At 36.6% G+C, this 16,423-nt stretch overlaps 1 protein-coding gene across 1 annotated transcript in view; it reads right to left on the bottom strand.

The window, feature by feature from the left end:
- The window catches only part of DPP10 (dipeptidyl peptidase like 10), a 3,628,631-nt gene that overhangs the window by 658,969 nt on the left and 2,953,239 nt on the right, over positions 1-16,423 (bottom strand). The window contains exon 13 of the mRNA XM_044074976.1: positions 7,164-7,271. Within this exon, the coding sequence (XP_043930911.1) occupies positions 7,164-7,271 (108 nt within the window). The remainder of the gene's footprint in view (positions 1-7,163; positions 7,272-16,423) is intronic.

Raw genomic sequence — 16,423 nt, 5'->3', positions numbered from 1 at the left:
TACTTTTTAACCAGATTTTTCCAGGCATTATCTCATTTGTGCATTAGTTTGTGAGTGTCTTTACTGAGCCATGGGGCAAAGTTAGATTTTATCCTAATTTTGCGTGAGGGGGCCAATGTGTTGAGGGTGTTTAGAAAGATGCAGTTGAATTCGAGTATGGCTTCTTCAAGAGGAAGGGAATATAGGAAGGTCCAGTTTATGGCAGAGAGACTTTTGTTGAGAGAAGTGGTTTTGAAATCTTTGAGTTTACGACAGACTTTATATAGATGTGGTTTCTGTTGCTGGGGTGGGTATCTCTCTATACTAATGGGTAGATGGTCACTTAGTGCATCAGGTAGTGTGGTGGGGTTGTGATAGTGTTGGGGGCTGTTACAGAGGATTCAGTCAATTGTTTTGCCTGAACTGGAGTGTTTAGAAACTCTGTTAGGGGTGGAGATAAATTGGGAGAAGCCAAACAGGTTGATACTATGGGCAAGTGATGGGGAATTAAGGGGTTTCAGTCTATATTCACATCTACTAGAAGTAACATTTTGTAGGGTAGGTTTTGAGATAGCCAGGAAAGAATATTTTCTAGAATTTGGGTATTCTTACCTGGATGAATGTAAATGGCAGAATTGGCAAGTTTTTTGTGGTTGTTTAGTTGATAATTTAATATTAGTATTTCTGCTGGGTGAAAAATTAGGTAGATCAATGGTAGTGGGGAATAGGGTTAAGTGTTGAGAGTAAAGAATTGCTACACCCCCACTTTTTTAGTGATTCTGTCTAGATGATTGATGCAGTACCCAGGGGGAAGAATTTCAGAGTTGGATATGTGGGGTTTTAGCCAGGTTTCAGGAAGAATAAGTATGTGGGGGTATACTGGTAGATTCATGCATGCAGGTTAGTAATTTTGTTAGTAAGGCTTTGCATGTTAACTGCCATAATGGATAAGTGTTTATTAGAGGGGAGGGAGAGGAGGATGTGGGAGTACTGGTTAGCTGGGTAGTAAGGGGGAGTTGTTGGGAAGGAGGTAGGTGTATTGAAGTAGGGCCAGGATTAGGGTAGATGTCGCCAGCTAGTAACAGTATAGTTTGTGGCAAGTTGAGTTTGGGTGGGTAGTGTTTGCTTGAAATGAATGACATTTCGGATTTAAGGTTACAGAGGGGGATCTATTTGGAATACTTTATAGTGGAAAAAGTGGGAGATGGAGGTATTGTACAAAGAAGGAGAGATGCTAGAGAATAAAGTATCAGAGTGTGAGTAATCAATGCAGGAGGAGGTAGAAGTTGGTCTGACATGGTATGCATTGAAATAGTATGATGTGAGGAGAGCAAGTAGTAAAAGAAATGCAATGATTATTACATATGTGTGCATGATTAGAGTGCTTAGTGAAGAGGGGAGTTTAGAAGGATGTGAGTAAAATAATGGTGTGTAATGTGGGTGTGTAGGTAAGGGAAAGAAAAGGGAGGGATTAGGGAGTGTGTAGTACATGCTATGGGTGGGAGAAGTGGTGTGAAAGGTGGAAGGTAAGAGGTGAGAGTGTAAGTATGCAGTGTGATTGGTCAATTAGGTGGGAGGAGACATGATGGTGAAAAATGAATGTAGGATATGTGGGGGAGAGTGGAAATTGGGGGGAGGGTAGGGGAGCAGAGTGAGCCCGAGTGTAGCGAGGGTGAATGGAGTGGGGCCAACTCAGTAGCAGCAGCAGCAGAAAGTATCTGAGAAAACAAGCAGTCAGGCCCTAGGAGCTACGCAGGTATGTAGCCTGAGTACAGTAACAGAGGCAAGGAAAAACCTGGGATTTGTACTGGATCAGAAACAGTGGGTTAGTTCAGAAAGAAGGTGAGGGTTTTAGATCAGGAGATGGGACAGGGCAAGCTGCACTACATTGGAGCAATATGCTGAAATGGTGTGAGCCGTGAAACAGCTATGGCTATTTTTAACAATCCTGGACACTTCCTGATTGCAAATGCTTTTCTCATAATGGAGGGTCTTCAGCCTCCTGATGAGGCATTTTAGGTGCCTGGATAAAACGAGGGGTGCCCTTCAGTATGACCCAGTTAGTGCCAGCAGTATGTTCACTGCATGTTGAATTCTGCATGATATGATCATGGGCCAGTCAGGTGGTGAACTGTCTCATGCTGTCTCTGCAGATCCTAGTTCCAGTCCCAAAATGACTCATGATGACCAGTTGGCAGCAGTAGTAAGGAACCCCATGTGGTAGGCTCAAGCAGGGCATATGGCACACTGCATAGGTTAAGAGGTGGTATTTAGTCCATAATTATGAACCGTGACATTCAGGCTAATGTTTACCTTCTTGTAAACAAATACAGAGTATAATTGATGTATGCAGCAATGATATATTTGGACTATGCTGTGTGATGTGTGGTCTACCATCACTGTTCACTTATGTTTCTTGTCATCTTTACATAATTATGTGTTTATTTATTTATTTATTTATTTATTTATTTATTTTATTTCAGAATAGTTACTCATGTTATTGTTTGTAAACATCATGCCTAAATCTCAATGACTTCTGTTCAACGATGTCATAAGGCATCATATAAGTAATAATGATATTTTTAACTGTTTTGCACAATAAACTCTAGTGAGGTTGTTTATCCAAATCTGCACATACTGATGGTCCTCGTGTGTTTCAGTTAGTAAAAACTATTAATGTAGTAATTAGCATGAGTTCATACCTTACATTTGAATGAAAACATACTTAACCGTTTTTTTTTTTACATTATGCAATGTTTTCTCAGTTTAAAGAATGTTGGCTGTTGAGGTACTGCACATCAGATTATTTTATTTTGTCATGCACAATAACTTGTGGTCTCAGAGACAAAACATATCATGATTTGTGTAGTGGTGAGGGTGAAGTGGTAACAGTGCTTGCTTATGTGGCAGGATACTCATTTTAGTGTATAATTTTCTCATTACAACATTTCCATGATGTGTATTACTACTTTTAGCTTGTAGGTAACTGACAACAATAACTAAGGTAATGTACAGAGTATTGGTGGTAATGACTGCAATTATATGTTATGACACACAGACCACAGTTCCATGAGCTTTCAAGCAGTAAGATTACATACAGGAATGCAATGCATACATTTGAAAAGTGTACTCAGTCCCCCCATCCCTTTATTTCTCCTTTAGGAGTTAGACTTTGACCTGTGTTTGTGACGGTTAAGTTTTAAGTAATAGAAATCTCACACTTGAATCACGATGGATGGGTCAAGGTCAGACATGTCATACACATCTCCTAAAGATACACTAAGTGATAATGCAAGCAATGTTGAAGAGGAGCTGTCATGGATGGCAAAACTGGTCCGATGTTGTGATCTACTTGGTGCTGGTGATCCTGCAGACACTTATCTGACAGTGCTGTGGGATCATGACTGGGACATCAAACACTGAAGAAGCCTGCATGTACTTTCTTGTGCTTGTTCCCTGATTAAATGCAATACTTTACCCCCATTTGTTTGGACATTACCCCATCATCTTCCCCTTCCAAGGTGAAGTCCTACTTGAGTCTGGTAAGTCTGAACTGGTGTGTGAATTGAGGCAGCCACTGATGCTTGGTGTGCCACCACAGTTAAAATCAGTGTGACCATGGCATTATTGTCTGTGTCATTTCCTTTTAGTACTGGAACTCCTCATGCATACCCTGGGGGACTCTGGCCATTCCCAGCTTACCCTGTGTGGCAGCGCTCTGAGCCCTAACAATTTCACAGCACACTTGCTGCAGGTCAACCAGTGCTTTAATTGTTTCCTGAGGTAGCTATAACCAGTTCCTGCATTTGCCTCCCCTTTATAACGTTGTCACTGTGGGCACTGTTACCTATGAATGTCTGACATCATCCTCAGTGTGTTTTACTGGGTTTAGTGATAGTCATGCACTTTCCTCCTGTACAAGTGAGACAGTGATGTCAGCACATGCTTGACTTTACTATATGTCCTACGTGCTGCCATGAGGATGCGTTTTTTTCCTCATAGCTGAAGTTATCATTTCTCTGCCTTGACATCTTGTTCTGCATCATTACTTCAAAAAAGAAAACTGCCACATAGATAAAAATATTTTGTTGTAATCATCAATTTAAACAACACAAGAATGACAAGCATGCCTGTTATCCTTATAAAAAAGGTAGGTAACACAAACCCCATAATTATATATACATGTAAAATCTCAGTCCAAACAAGTAAAGTCAGGCTACAGTAATGTCTGCAGTACCATAATGCGTTCACAGCAGCAAATCAATCAGTTTGTTATCCCTAGCCCCTACAAATGTCTTGTATTCATAATTCTGTGACTTTTCCTTATTCACTGACATTCAGAAATCATCACAAGTATTAATCATTTCCACTACTGCTGTAATGCTTTTCCATTTACAAATGACATATTTGCAGTATTCGTGAAAACCATTGTAATATGCCCATCATATCAATAGCACAAACATTTATTGAAGTGAACTCATTCATTTTATATTTTTTTAAAGTGTGTCATGTTAATTTAGAATATTTCAAATATTTTTTCTTACTTTAAAAATCCATGGTATTCTAAGTTGTTGGCTGTCTAATTGAGTAATGTCAGGTTAATATGGTGGTGTTAAACTATTTCACATACATTCATGTCCCTTTACCCTCACTGCATGCCAAGTATGCCATTTTATGTTTTTCTCTATGAATAGCAGTAATATGCAAAGGTGTACAGTAACCTATGCAAGCAAGTTGGTCTTGGGATGATGTGACTGAGATGCAGACAGAAGCAGAGTCTGCAGCAATCTTCAGAAGTCCCTATCATGCTGCAGGAAAGGGCAGATAGCCTTATATATGCTCAAAGCTGAACATATTTGTGAAAAAATAAAATGAAGTAATTTGCATAACCATGAATTATAATCTCTGTTCATCTAATATCTTTTGGCACACCTTCTCACTTCAAGCCACTTAATATTAATAAAAATTGATAATGATGCACATTTATTTCTGCCCCTCCGCCAAAACCAATAATTAACTAACTAAATAAATAAATAATACCATTCCTTTACTGCATGAATAAATGGGATTTAGGTATAATACTCAAAAAAGGTAGCTAATTCAATGCCCAGCAGTCGTAAATTATATTAACAAAAATGATGATTGGATACTTATTTATTCATCATATAAATGGAATGTGAATGTATTCCTTAAAAAAATGTATGTGACAAAGTTTTCTTGGTTAAACCAAACTTTCCAATAATAATGACCCTGGTGGACAACTGGGTAGGTTAATGATATATCACAAAACAGAGGGAGTGGTTCTAAACCTGAGAACCACAGCCCTGCTCATACTTTCTACTTTCTGGTTCTGGCACCTTGAATGATGGCACCACCTTTGAAGGCATGAGGCCCCATTCTGAGCTGGTCAAACAAATAATAAGAACAAAACAATGGTCTACCTTCTAAGTGAGTCACAGTGATTCCAGATGAAAAAGATAAAAATTTGGCAGGAGTTGAGTGAGCATTTGCGCTGCCACAGGTATGACTACCAACAGAAGCATGGCACAACCAGCTGGGTGAGTGGGTTGACCAGGTAATGGTAAGAAGGCCAAAGTACTATAGTAAGTATTATTATAATTATTATTATTATTATGTTTGTCATATTAAACATAGATTTAAAAAAATAATTTATAAGAAGGTTAATTAATTTAAGGTATCTGGTAGAAGTAAGTGAAACTGCATACATGTACCTATGAGACTATTAATGGGGGTTAATGCCAAAATGGGGAAGCTAATATAAAAAAATGCTAGTTGTATAAAAAGTGGCAAACACATTGCATAATGCCTTTCAATATTACATGATCATGGAATAAATTTCTACAGTCCGAAAAGTCAATAACTGAAATAATTTTAAAAGACTCTTGTCAAAAATTACATTCCATAATTATACATTTTTGTCTTATTTTGTCTTCTGTCCATTGTTGAGACAATTCCCCTTTTTACACCAGCCTGTTCATTGCTCCCTTCATTCTGGTGTTCAGGACATATTATGGAGGGGGGGGGGCTGACCACTGTAGCTATTATACTGTAAATAGTTTGGAGAAATTATTCCCTAGCCACCTATTCCTTTCAGCAGCCTGAATTGCACATGAATCCCACAATACCAAGCTCAATGAGACATGCACACTGTTGCCTCTTGTGCCTATCCCTAGCTACAGCACAGAAACCTGATGCTTGTTAAAGTGCAGCTTTTCAGCCCATAATGATGCCAGCTACTTTATCAGCCTGTGCTTAACATCAGCTTTAATCCATCCCTTCTCCAGGATGGATAAGCTGCATCCATCAGTCATTCTCACTCTCCCTGTCTGGCTGCTTCAGTACCCTAACTCTTAATCAGTCCAAGGGTGTCTAGTCTGCACTCATGCTTTTATTGATCTGCAACACATATCCAGCATACCTCCATTGCTGAATCTGTGTGGTAGCAGTCTTTGTCATACCCTTCAACAATCCAGATTTTCTCAGAATGTCCAAATCTATACCTCATATTTCTTGATCTGTTCTTGATAAAATCTGTGGTCATCTGGTCACCCCATCCTATTTAGATGTCATGCTCTTAGAGGTTGAGGGGTATGGTCTATGTTAAAGAAATTTAATGCATTTATACTTTATGTACAAGGCTGATGCTCAGTTCTAAAACACAGACTTCTCAGACAAAGATAAGCACAAAAGACTTGGATGACATCAGTTATAAACATGCATACATTCATTTTGTTATAAGAGCTATCAAATATTGTACTTTTTAATTCAAGATACGGAACAAATGTTTGAAATGAAACTTGATGAATCCTTTTCCCCATTGTCCTTTCAGACTATTGAAAAGGAATAATGAGATGGATACATGTTATCAAACACTGTTGACCCTTGAATGGCAATGCTGGGAGTTTTGTAAATGTTTAAACAGCAGACTCAGACTTAAATTTATTTCTAAATGAGGAGTAATAGCTTTGACGTGTACTAAAGAGAGGAGCACATCTGTGCAGTTAAGCAAATGGAAGTGCCACTGCACAAAGTAAACAAATAAATGTCATAAGAAGATGAATAATGGCATTTGCTCTACCTAAATTTGCTTAAATGAGTACAAGAAAAAAATATATTGCATTGAAAGAGATGCTGTTCTTCAGGCAAACAGAATGTGATCCTACCTTGTATGTAAACATGGCGATATGATGAAATTCTCCACTACCTCCTTGTTTTACTGGAACAGTCATAAAAAATTTGCTGTTATCTTTGGAAAATATTGGTTCTTCATTCTGAAATACAGATGTATTAAAATACATATTATTCCCATACTGTAAACACTGTAAATCACAGTATTAAAATGGATATACACTATTGGCTTTATGAGCTAATACTGACATATTTTCTGTATAAGAAATTTCATAATGCACATTGACTAAAAACTTTTTTGTGATGTCATTATGAAATGCTTTAATAATTTTAGCAGGATACATTGGCACCAGATGCTGAGGACATCATATTGTAAATTGCAGTCTGGATGCCCAGGTTTAAGTCATAGATGCCACTCTTTTAAGATGTAAATGAAAAAAAGTTTTGCAGAGTCAAATAACTTTTTCTAATTTTTTTTTTTTTTTACCCCTTGCTTACAGTTGACCATCTTCTGCCAACAGCTCATCTTCTGGTTCATCAGTTCTGTCTGACCCACCCTTCATTTCCCTGGGCATAAACTGTATCACCTTATGGGGTTGTTCAGGAGATAGAAGACACTGGTGCAGTAACATACAGCTGACAAGGAGCATGCTCTAACCTCCCCACCCCTCAACAGCCTTGTGAACTCAGCAAGTGCTGCATACAAGAGGTACATATATGTGCATGTGCAAGCTCTAGAACAAGTGGTATGCTGCTTCAAGAACACAGATTTCTCTGCTCTTTATGCTGCTTGTAATGGAAGCCTAGGTAGTCTTGGTTCTCCCTAGATCCTCCCCTCTCCCATTTGGCTCTTCCAGTGCCTGTACAACTCGTCACACCTGTGTCATCTGGGGCACAGTAAGGGCTCTATCCTTCTGCAACAGAACCAGAGTACATTTACAGAATATGACATCTAGAAAAGCTGCAGCTTTTTTTCCTTACCATTATAATCGACTTTCCTTGCATCAACTAGCAAACGAAAAATGATGAAAAAGAGTATTCAGACCTATTCATATTGCCTTAGTAAATACTAACTAATCATCAGTAAATGTTTTTATTTCTTAATACTTAAAAAACAAAAACTTTGAGTGGTGCAACTAAATTTGTATGGAAACTGCAACATAAAATGATCCATTAAAGAGCAAAAACACGCATGACAAATGTGCTTTTTATAAATGCTGCTATCTGATTAACTCATTGATCTATTACTGTAATGTCCTAAAACTGTATGAAGTGACATAATTTACATTTGCATTTAGCATATATATTTCTCTCTTCACATGGTTGCTGACCATCTCCTTCCTTCATCTCAAAGACAGTTAATCCCTCTTATCTCTATGCCAGACTAATGTGCACACGCTCCAACAATCCATAGCCTACTTAGACATAATCACTTACATACATAATCCTTGTTTCAAGATACAGAGATCATTGCTCAGAAGGATATGATACATGACTTTTTTCAGTATGTTGCCTTATCAACATCTCTCAACAAAGTACAAATGTTACAAGACATGACAAGACTGTTTCCTGACAGCTGGATAGGAAAGACTTACCCAACTGTTAAGTCCTAGCTTCTCCAGCTTGCTTCTCCTATAATCCTGTGACTGTTCAATCCCAGGTCATTGATGTGACTGTCACAGTGTTATACTGCTATGTCAAGGATCTATCTTCTTTTATTCTTTAATATATATTATAACTTTGAGTACCGCATATCTAAAGCATCACCAGTCACTGCAAAAATACATGTTAGTGTATAGGTACATTTCTATATGCCTCATGAAATACATATTCTTTTTTGCTTTGAGAAAAATAATTCACTAGCACACTTGCATTTAACAATTTTGTGTAAGTAACATCTGTCAAATCTATCCAGATAAAATTTGTTTACTTTCAAAAACCTGTCATTGTCTATTTCACCCTTCCAAATAACACAAGAACATAAAGTATTGCTAAGCTTTGCAGATAGCTCATCCTTTCCCCCAACTCGTTTTCAACATTTCACATTCTCTACAATCATTTATCTTGCAGACAAAAAATAAACCATCTTATTGTATTAGTCAATAGGTGAAGGGTGATGAATTTCAGTGAACTGTCTTCATCATGTTCATGTTAAAAATGATCATTCCTGTTTTTTTCCTTTCTTTACTGTACTGTTAGTTTTAACTGGATGTTTCCCTTTTACCAGCCATTGCTTCTCATGTTCTTTTGACTTCCAGCTCACTGAATGCTCCTTAGCACCCTTTGTAATAATTTTTCTTGAAACTGTCAGCATGGGAACTTAATCAGGTTTGCCTATCAAAAAAATCAAAACATAGGCAATAAGCTGTAAAAGCTAGAGACAGAGTAAAACTTGTATACTATATAAGAATAGGGAAAATGTGCCCTTTATGGAGGCTTCTGACATGACTTATCACTGTGCCAATCCCCTTAATATTTTTCATCCCCCCCCAAAAAAAATGACATAGTGCTAGCAAACTTCATAGAAAAACAAGAGTGGACTATACCAGGAATATTCTGTTATAATGGATATTACTATCTATGCCCAGCATAACAACAGAAATGCCATTTCAGTTCTGCTACTAGTTTGAAGTGATGGAATATCATACCACCACCTGTATATCACAGATGAAACACTGTCTTACCTGTAATATTAAGACTACATTATTAATAATGGCTGATAATTTGCAGGTAGCTTACACAGTTTATTTCCAACTGTACTGCAAGTAAATTACATGCAATATAACATGTCAGGAACTACAGGAAACTATTATATAATTAGCAAAAGCTATTCATAGCTGACTTTAGGTCAGCAAATGCTGCAAGAACCTTCAACTGATTCCTAATTAACAAAAAATGATTGCTGCTATGTTTAATCTGATTGATCATGCATGAGCCCTTGAAACTACACACCTTAGAACAAACACAGCTGTCTGCCAAAAACTGTTCTAAACTGTCAGCCAAATACATAAATCCTCATTGATACACTGAGCCTGCACAGTAATTGACCAAGTGCACAACAGCATAAAACATACTCTTCACATGTGAGTATATTATCCTCACCCTTTTGCTGCACTAACAGTTCCTTTGGATGTGAGCAGGACAAAGGTTTTATTTGGGTTTTAGTGGTCACTCTTCCTTTGGTACACCTTTTAGAGCACACATTTGGAGCATGAGCAGGCCAATTATGTAAGTCATGAGTTACATCATTTGCACAAGTACCAGCTAAAACAACTATGAACAATTAACTGCGATATATACAACTTCTCATCATGTAACTGATTAAACACTTATTAAACATCAGTTTGCAAGGTGAATATCATCCTCAGATTATTAGAATGGAGAAATGAAGGATTTAACCTGCTGTAGATACAGTTATTGCATCATGCCATGTAATTTGTGAAACCTCCAAAGCTGGACATTGGTAGAATATATGTGTCAAATTGCCCAAAGAATAATAAGGCTAGAGAGCTGGGGAATAGGAAAGTCATCCCTGGTTTGGCACCTATGTCACTAATGGACACAGACAACCTGTAAAGGGTTCATCTCACAGATCCTAGCTTGTAAATGTTTCATCTCCCAAGCCTATGTTTACACTTATCAAGGGTATCAGAACTTGTCAGAGATTTGGGATGCATGGCTAGGCTTAAAAAGGCCCTTGTGGTTTTTAGCCTAGTAAACACCTATGAACCTATGAAGGAACTGGCATCAATTTTCATTTTTAGAAGTATATATACCACAATGTTTCTTTGATATTAGAAAGGCCCTGTGCAAATACTTCCTGATAAATATCCTCCACATTGGCAAACTGAGCCGATAAACAGGAGGTTGGGCAGTTAATATTTGCTCAGTAGTCTATCTTTTCATGTGGCATTACATTACATGACTTCTGTAATTATACACATTATTGTGAATTTTGCTAATATTGAAACTTAAATGCAAGACCACCTTTTTTGTTCTTAAACTTCCTTTGGTTAAATCCTCTTCTTGCCTTCTGTCTTCAACATCACAGTCATACAATGGAGCAGATTTCACTTGCAGACAAGTATTATTCCCATAACAATCTTTGGTGATACTTTTGACAAAATAGTGAGGAATGGACATCATTGTAGTCCATGAGTAGTTTTGGGATGCATTCTTAATTAATGCTAACCAAAAATGAATGCATTTCATTAGGTACAGTAGTCTTACTGTCTGTATCAAACTGCTCTGTGCCTTTACTGAGGATTTGACTTTTCCCCATTGTTGTATAACTGTAAAGTTCATATGTACATATGTACATATGTTCAAGGGTGTGGTCTTATGCCTTTGCAAAAATACCTTTTTTTCTGTGTTTTTAGTAATGCTTCATTCATTGATAACATGTCTTAGTTCAGTGTTAATCACTAGAACCTAGTGACCAACCTCTGTTTCATTTGTAGCTAAGGATCACTCAAAATGTCAGCATGTTATACACCTCAGCAGAAGTTTAATTTAGTCAAATTAAATTATACATTTGTTTGTCCATTTCATGCTATTTTATTTGGATTATGATTGTTGGACTACATATATGACAAATGTACTCCAACACAAGGTGTTTTATAGTTATCTAAAACCCTCCTCGATGGGAGACAGAAATAAAGCATTCACTTCTTTCCTCCTTCTCTGGCTTAATGGATCACAACATGCTGTAGAAATGTAAGTAATATGTGAGAACGTTAGCACAAATGATTTGAATGCATGCCATAAATCTAAGAATGGTTTTACAACAGTCTTCAACCTATTTCCTCCACACAGAGCTTGGCACATTTCAGTACCATCACTATCATTCTTAGGAATATTGGCTTGTAACTGAGTCACATTTCTAAAATGTCATATAATTAGCAAATATTTAGCCATTGCATAATCCCTCCTAAACTACTATTCTCCATATTCAGTAAAGAAAGCCCACTGATGTTCTACAGCAGAACTGCATTTATATTTTGTAGTACTCTTTCTTTTTTCATACATCTGCACTTCATAAACTAATGGCTAATGTATTTATATTTATCCACATCACCACATTCTTACTTTAAAACAAGGGTACCATATCAGAAGACATTCAATCATAATTTAACAATTCTATTACAACATGAGAAGGTCCTCAGTAGCTCCGATAGTTTGCCCTAAAGTGATAGGCAAGTGTGAAAAACAGTTCCTGTTACACACTGTAAATATAGTATATGCATATATTCCCAAACCTTAGCAGTGTTTGAACAGGCTATATGAATAATAACAGTAAACTATATATTCTAGAAAGCTTTTTGTAAGGAGAAATGGCATTCCATTAATAAGCATAGCTTTTGATGTGAGGTTAAGGGAAATGCTAGCCAACCACCTTAAAAATGAACTATCTGACCATACTGATAGATTCCTAGACCAGTACCAAATGTCTGCTCCATCAAGGACTACCATTCAAGTGCAGCAGTCCTGAAAATGTCCATAATTACAAAAAAAAAAATCTTGCCTCAAACCAAGGACTACCCCTATTATAATAATGAGTAAAAATAAATGGCAATTCAAAAATGCAATGAAGGATCTTTCTTACAGGGAGTAATCAGTCTGTAATCCCTAAGTGGGGATGTAATGACAGGCTCCTTGCTACATATATATATATATATATATATATATATATATATATATATATATATATATATATTAACTCTAACATTGTACAACCACAGAGAAAGGGAATCAGTTGCTAAGTTTGTCAAAGCAACAAAAGTAAAAAAAAAAAAAAGCAAAAAGAAGAAAATCAGATCAAGTATATACTTCAAAATGCTCTAATAAATAACAATAAGTTTACCAAACAGTCATCCTGTCAATAAGTACCACAGCATGAGAATCCTCTAAACATTATGACAAAAACAGGTGAAATATGGCAGAACCTTGTGTGGCAGCAGCCTCTCTGGCACCCATTCTGGGTTCTGTGTTTGTGTAGTAATTTGTTGGTTGACATCCATTTGTTTTCCATTTCTGGAGTCTGTTTGGAGTGGTCAGATGTGCGGTTGGATGCAGTCATGGTGTCTTGCTTGGATCGCTGAGAATGTTGGATTTTTGGAGTGGTTGGACTGGTTGTGGACATTCAAGACTTTGGGTGAGAGTTGTGCTGGTGGAGGATGGATGGGGATTCGGTTGTCTGCAGGATCCAGATTAAGTTTTTATTGGTCAGATGGAACAGGACGGGATGGAGATTTCGAGTGTTGCTCGTATAGAGATGTGGTGGGAGATGACGTAAATGGAGAAGATTGTGGTCATTCAGGATCGGGAAGACTGTGATCATCAGTTTGGTTAGGTCAGTTCAGGGCTTCTTGTGGTGGAAGCATGGCTCATGTCTACAGTTTTTTTTTTTTTTTTTTAACTGAACCTGGATCTGAATCTAAGTTAGATCTGAGTTTTTGAGTTCTACTGGTTGGAAGGGGATCTGATTGGGACTTGAATGGAGGTAGTAGAGTTGGTGAGGTTGACTGGTCACTGTCGGGCACCACCATAAATGAGTCGAGCATGTCTGGTGAAGCTTCTGTGCCTATGATTGCTTGGGACTTTGCTGTTGTTGTGTATGAGTTTGCTTCCATGCTTCTGCATTTTTTTTAATACATGATTCATGTTTTTTGTTTTTTATACATGATACATGTTATTCAGGAGCTTGGAGGAACAACATTTCATTCTGCTGTGCACTTCAGTAGTATTATATGAACGACAATGAAGTCTTACTTTACTTTTACTTTAAACTGATGAACAGAAATGTACAACAATGGACACAGAGAGGAATTTTGATGAAATCTGGTACTATGGTACTCACTAGAAAGAGTATTACAGAAAAATAGTGTACAGAAAGTGCTGACTACTATTTATGGTTAAATAAATAGTAAAATACTAGTGAGTAAGGCATTCATTTTCTGATATCTGTTTTTCCTGTTCAGAGCTACAGGAAAACAGTTGATTCAGGCAAGGGTTAGCTGCACAGCAGGTCAACTAGTCCCAAAGAAAATGACAGCCGGTGACATCAAGCATACAGATACACTCACCCACATATAGCGGACACGATTTGCCCAAGTCCTGTCTTTGTATCTGAGAAGAAACTAGAGCAGCCAGCAATAATAACACATTTATCCTTAGATTATGAAGCAACTAAGTGTTGATGCATTCAGACTGCTAAGTGGAAAGCAAAAGTTATCGTGTACATGCAAAATGATCCAGAGTTCCTAACAATTGTAATCACAACTTTACAGTTTACATATTATGATCTAGTCTTTTTAACAACACTATCTTTTTTTCTATTTATATAATATGGCTGCTCTCTGCTTTCCATTACCTTAAGCATAATTATACTTTGTAAGATACTGAAGCTTCAAGCTTAAACATTTTAACAAATATATATATTTTATAAACAAATAAATTATTAATTAAATTAAAAAATAAATGCCCAAAGATATTTCCTGAACATTTTTGTAAAACAAAAGTCATATAACTTGCTGTACAGGCACATTACATAATTAGATACGAGTATTAACGCTGGCAGATAAAACCATATTTTGATTTAATTTTTTAGGGGGTATGTTAATACTTTACTGTTTTTAAAGTTACGCTGAGATCACATATTAAATGATTTGCAATTAAAGAATGCATTCTGAAAATTGACACTATGTTTGGGTATACCATTTAAAGTCTACCAAAACTTGCATTTTTCTCCATTGGAATTAACAATGCGTTTCTGTGATGAATATATAGTTCTGTCAGTTATATAGCTTTTCAGAAGGTATATAAGGACACTTTCTCACTTAGTAGTCTATAATTTAAAAATAAATACTGTTCAGGATAAGATGACAGGTTTGCTGGTAATTGCTGGAAGATAATACACTTTAAGATACATTATGACTCTTATTCTTGCACTTGCATTAGCAACAAAACACTATCACTGCATGAAGTCTCCACTTATGCCTCAAGGGATGTATACTAATTTGAATCCTCTTTGATATATAGTAAAGCAGAATGGATTTGCTTTTGCTGTAAAATCATGAAAAGCTGTGAAAATGAAGTCAGTATAATTCTAAAGTGAAACAAATTACCATTTATACAAAGTTATTGATTTAACATTTTGTGACAATGGACTACCTATTTAGCTTAGATAGAGTTAATCTGATTATATTATGTATCACCCTGATTGCTAATATGTAATATATTCACACAATAAATATCATACCGCTATAAGAAATTAATTTTTCATCCTTGACAAACTACTTAAATAGCTTCAAAGAAATTGTATGTCCCACTAGATTGTAAATAATTTAGACAAATGGTCTGACATTGTAGAGTAATTAGATAATTACCCATCACTAATGGGAGAGTGCAAAACTAATTGGAATAAAAATAAAAAAGAGAAACATGTTAGATGCCTACTCACAATGTTTATGCTTTATATTACTGAAATCAATTTGCTACAGACTCCAATTTTCCTGAAATAAAAGTTACATTTCACACATAGTTAAAGTAATATGTTGTTTGAGCTTCGTACTGATTGCTTAGGGGTATGACTGCACAAACAACACAAATGCATCCAAATGGCAGACTATTAATGTTAATACTTTTTAATGAATGTTGAGCAATGATTCCTGTTCAATTTTCAGGCCAAGCTTCTGAGTCACTTGGGCAGTCAATGTGTTCAATCAAGCACGCATTCATATTGCTCTGACACAATCTATCATTATTAGCATCACTAATCTATGACTGTCAATATTTCTTTGACACTGCCCTACATTTCTTCAAACCTGTGATTTATAATTCCAAGTTGTGTTACCTGACTTCTTTCTAATATAACACATAGTGTAGCTTCCTCATAAATTGTCTTAAATATTGCTTTCTGTCTATATATTATGCAAATGCTCTGTAATTTTCATTGTCATAATTTGTTTCCCAAGCAGTTTCTCGTGATTAAACAAAATATATTTCTGGGATCTTGTTTTCAAGCTGCAAAAAGTCAGACAATATACATGTGCACATGTCTGTGCATTTGTGTGTGTGCGTGTGTGTGTGTGTGTGTGTGTGTGTGTGTGTGTGTGTGTGTGTGTGTGTGTGTGTGTATCAAACCAAAAAAAACACTATTCTTGTAATGCCGTTGTCAACAGCATTAGCAATTAATTTCTTTTGATTCAATAACAATTTCAACCATCAGATTTATAAGGTGGAAATGGGGGTAGCAGTAGCCCCTACTTTCACCAGCTTAGTGTTGAATGGGAGA

Source organism: Protopterus annectens, chromosome 6.part0 (genome assembly GCF_019279795.1).
Source record: "Protopterus annectens isolate FY-2018-M chromosome 6.part0, PAN1.0, whole genome shotgun sequence".
NCBI classification, from domain to species: Eukaryota; Metazoa; Chordata; order Ceratodontiformes; family Protopteridae; genus Protopterus; species Protopterus annectens.
Note: the sequence above shows the minus strand (reverse complement) of the source record. Positions and strands in the feature narration are given on the sequence as shown.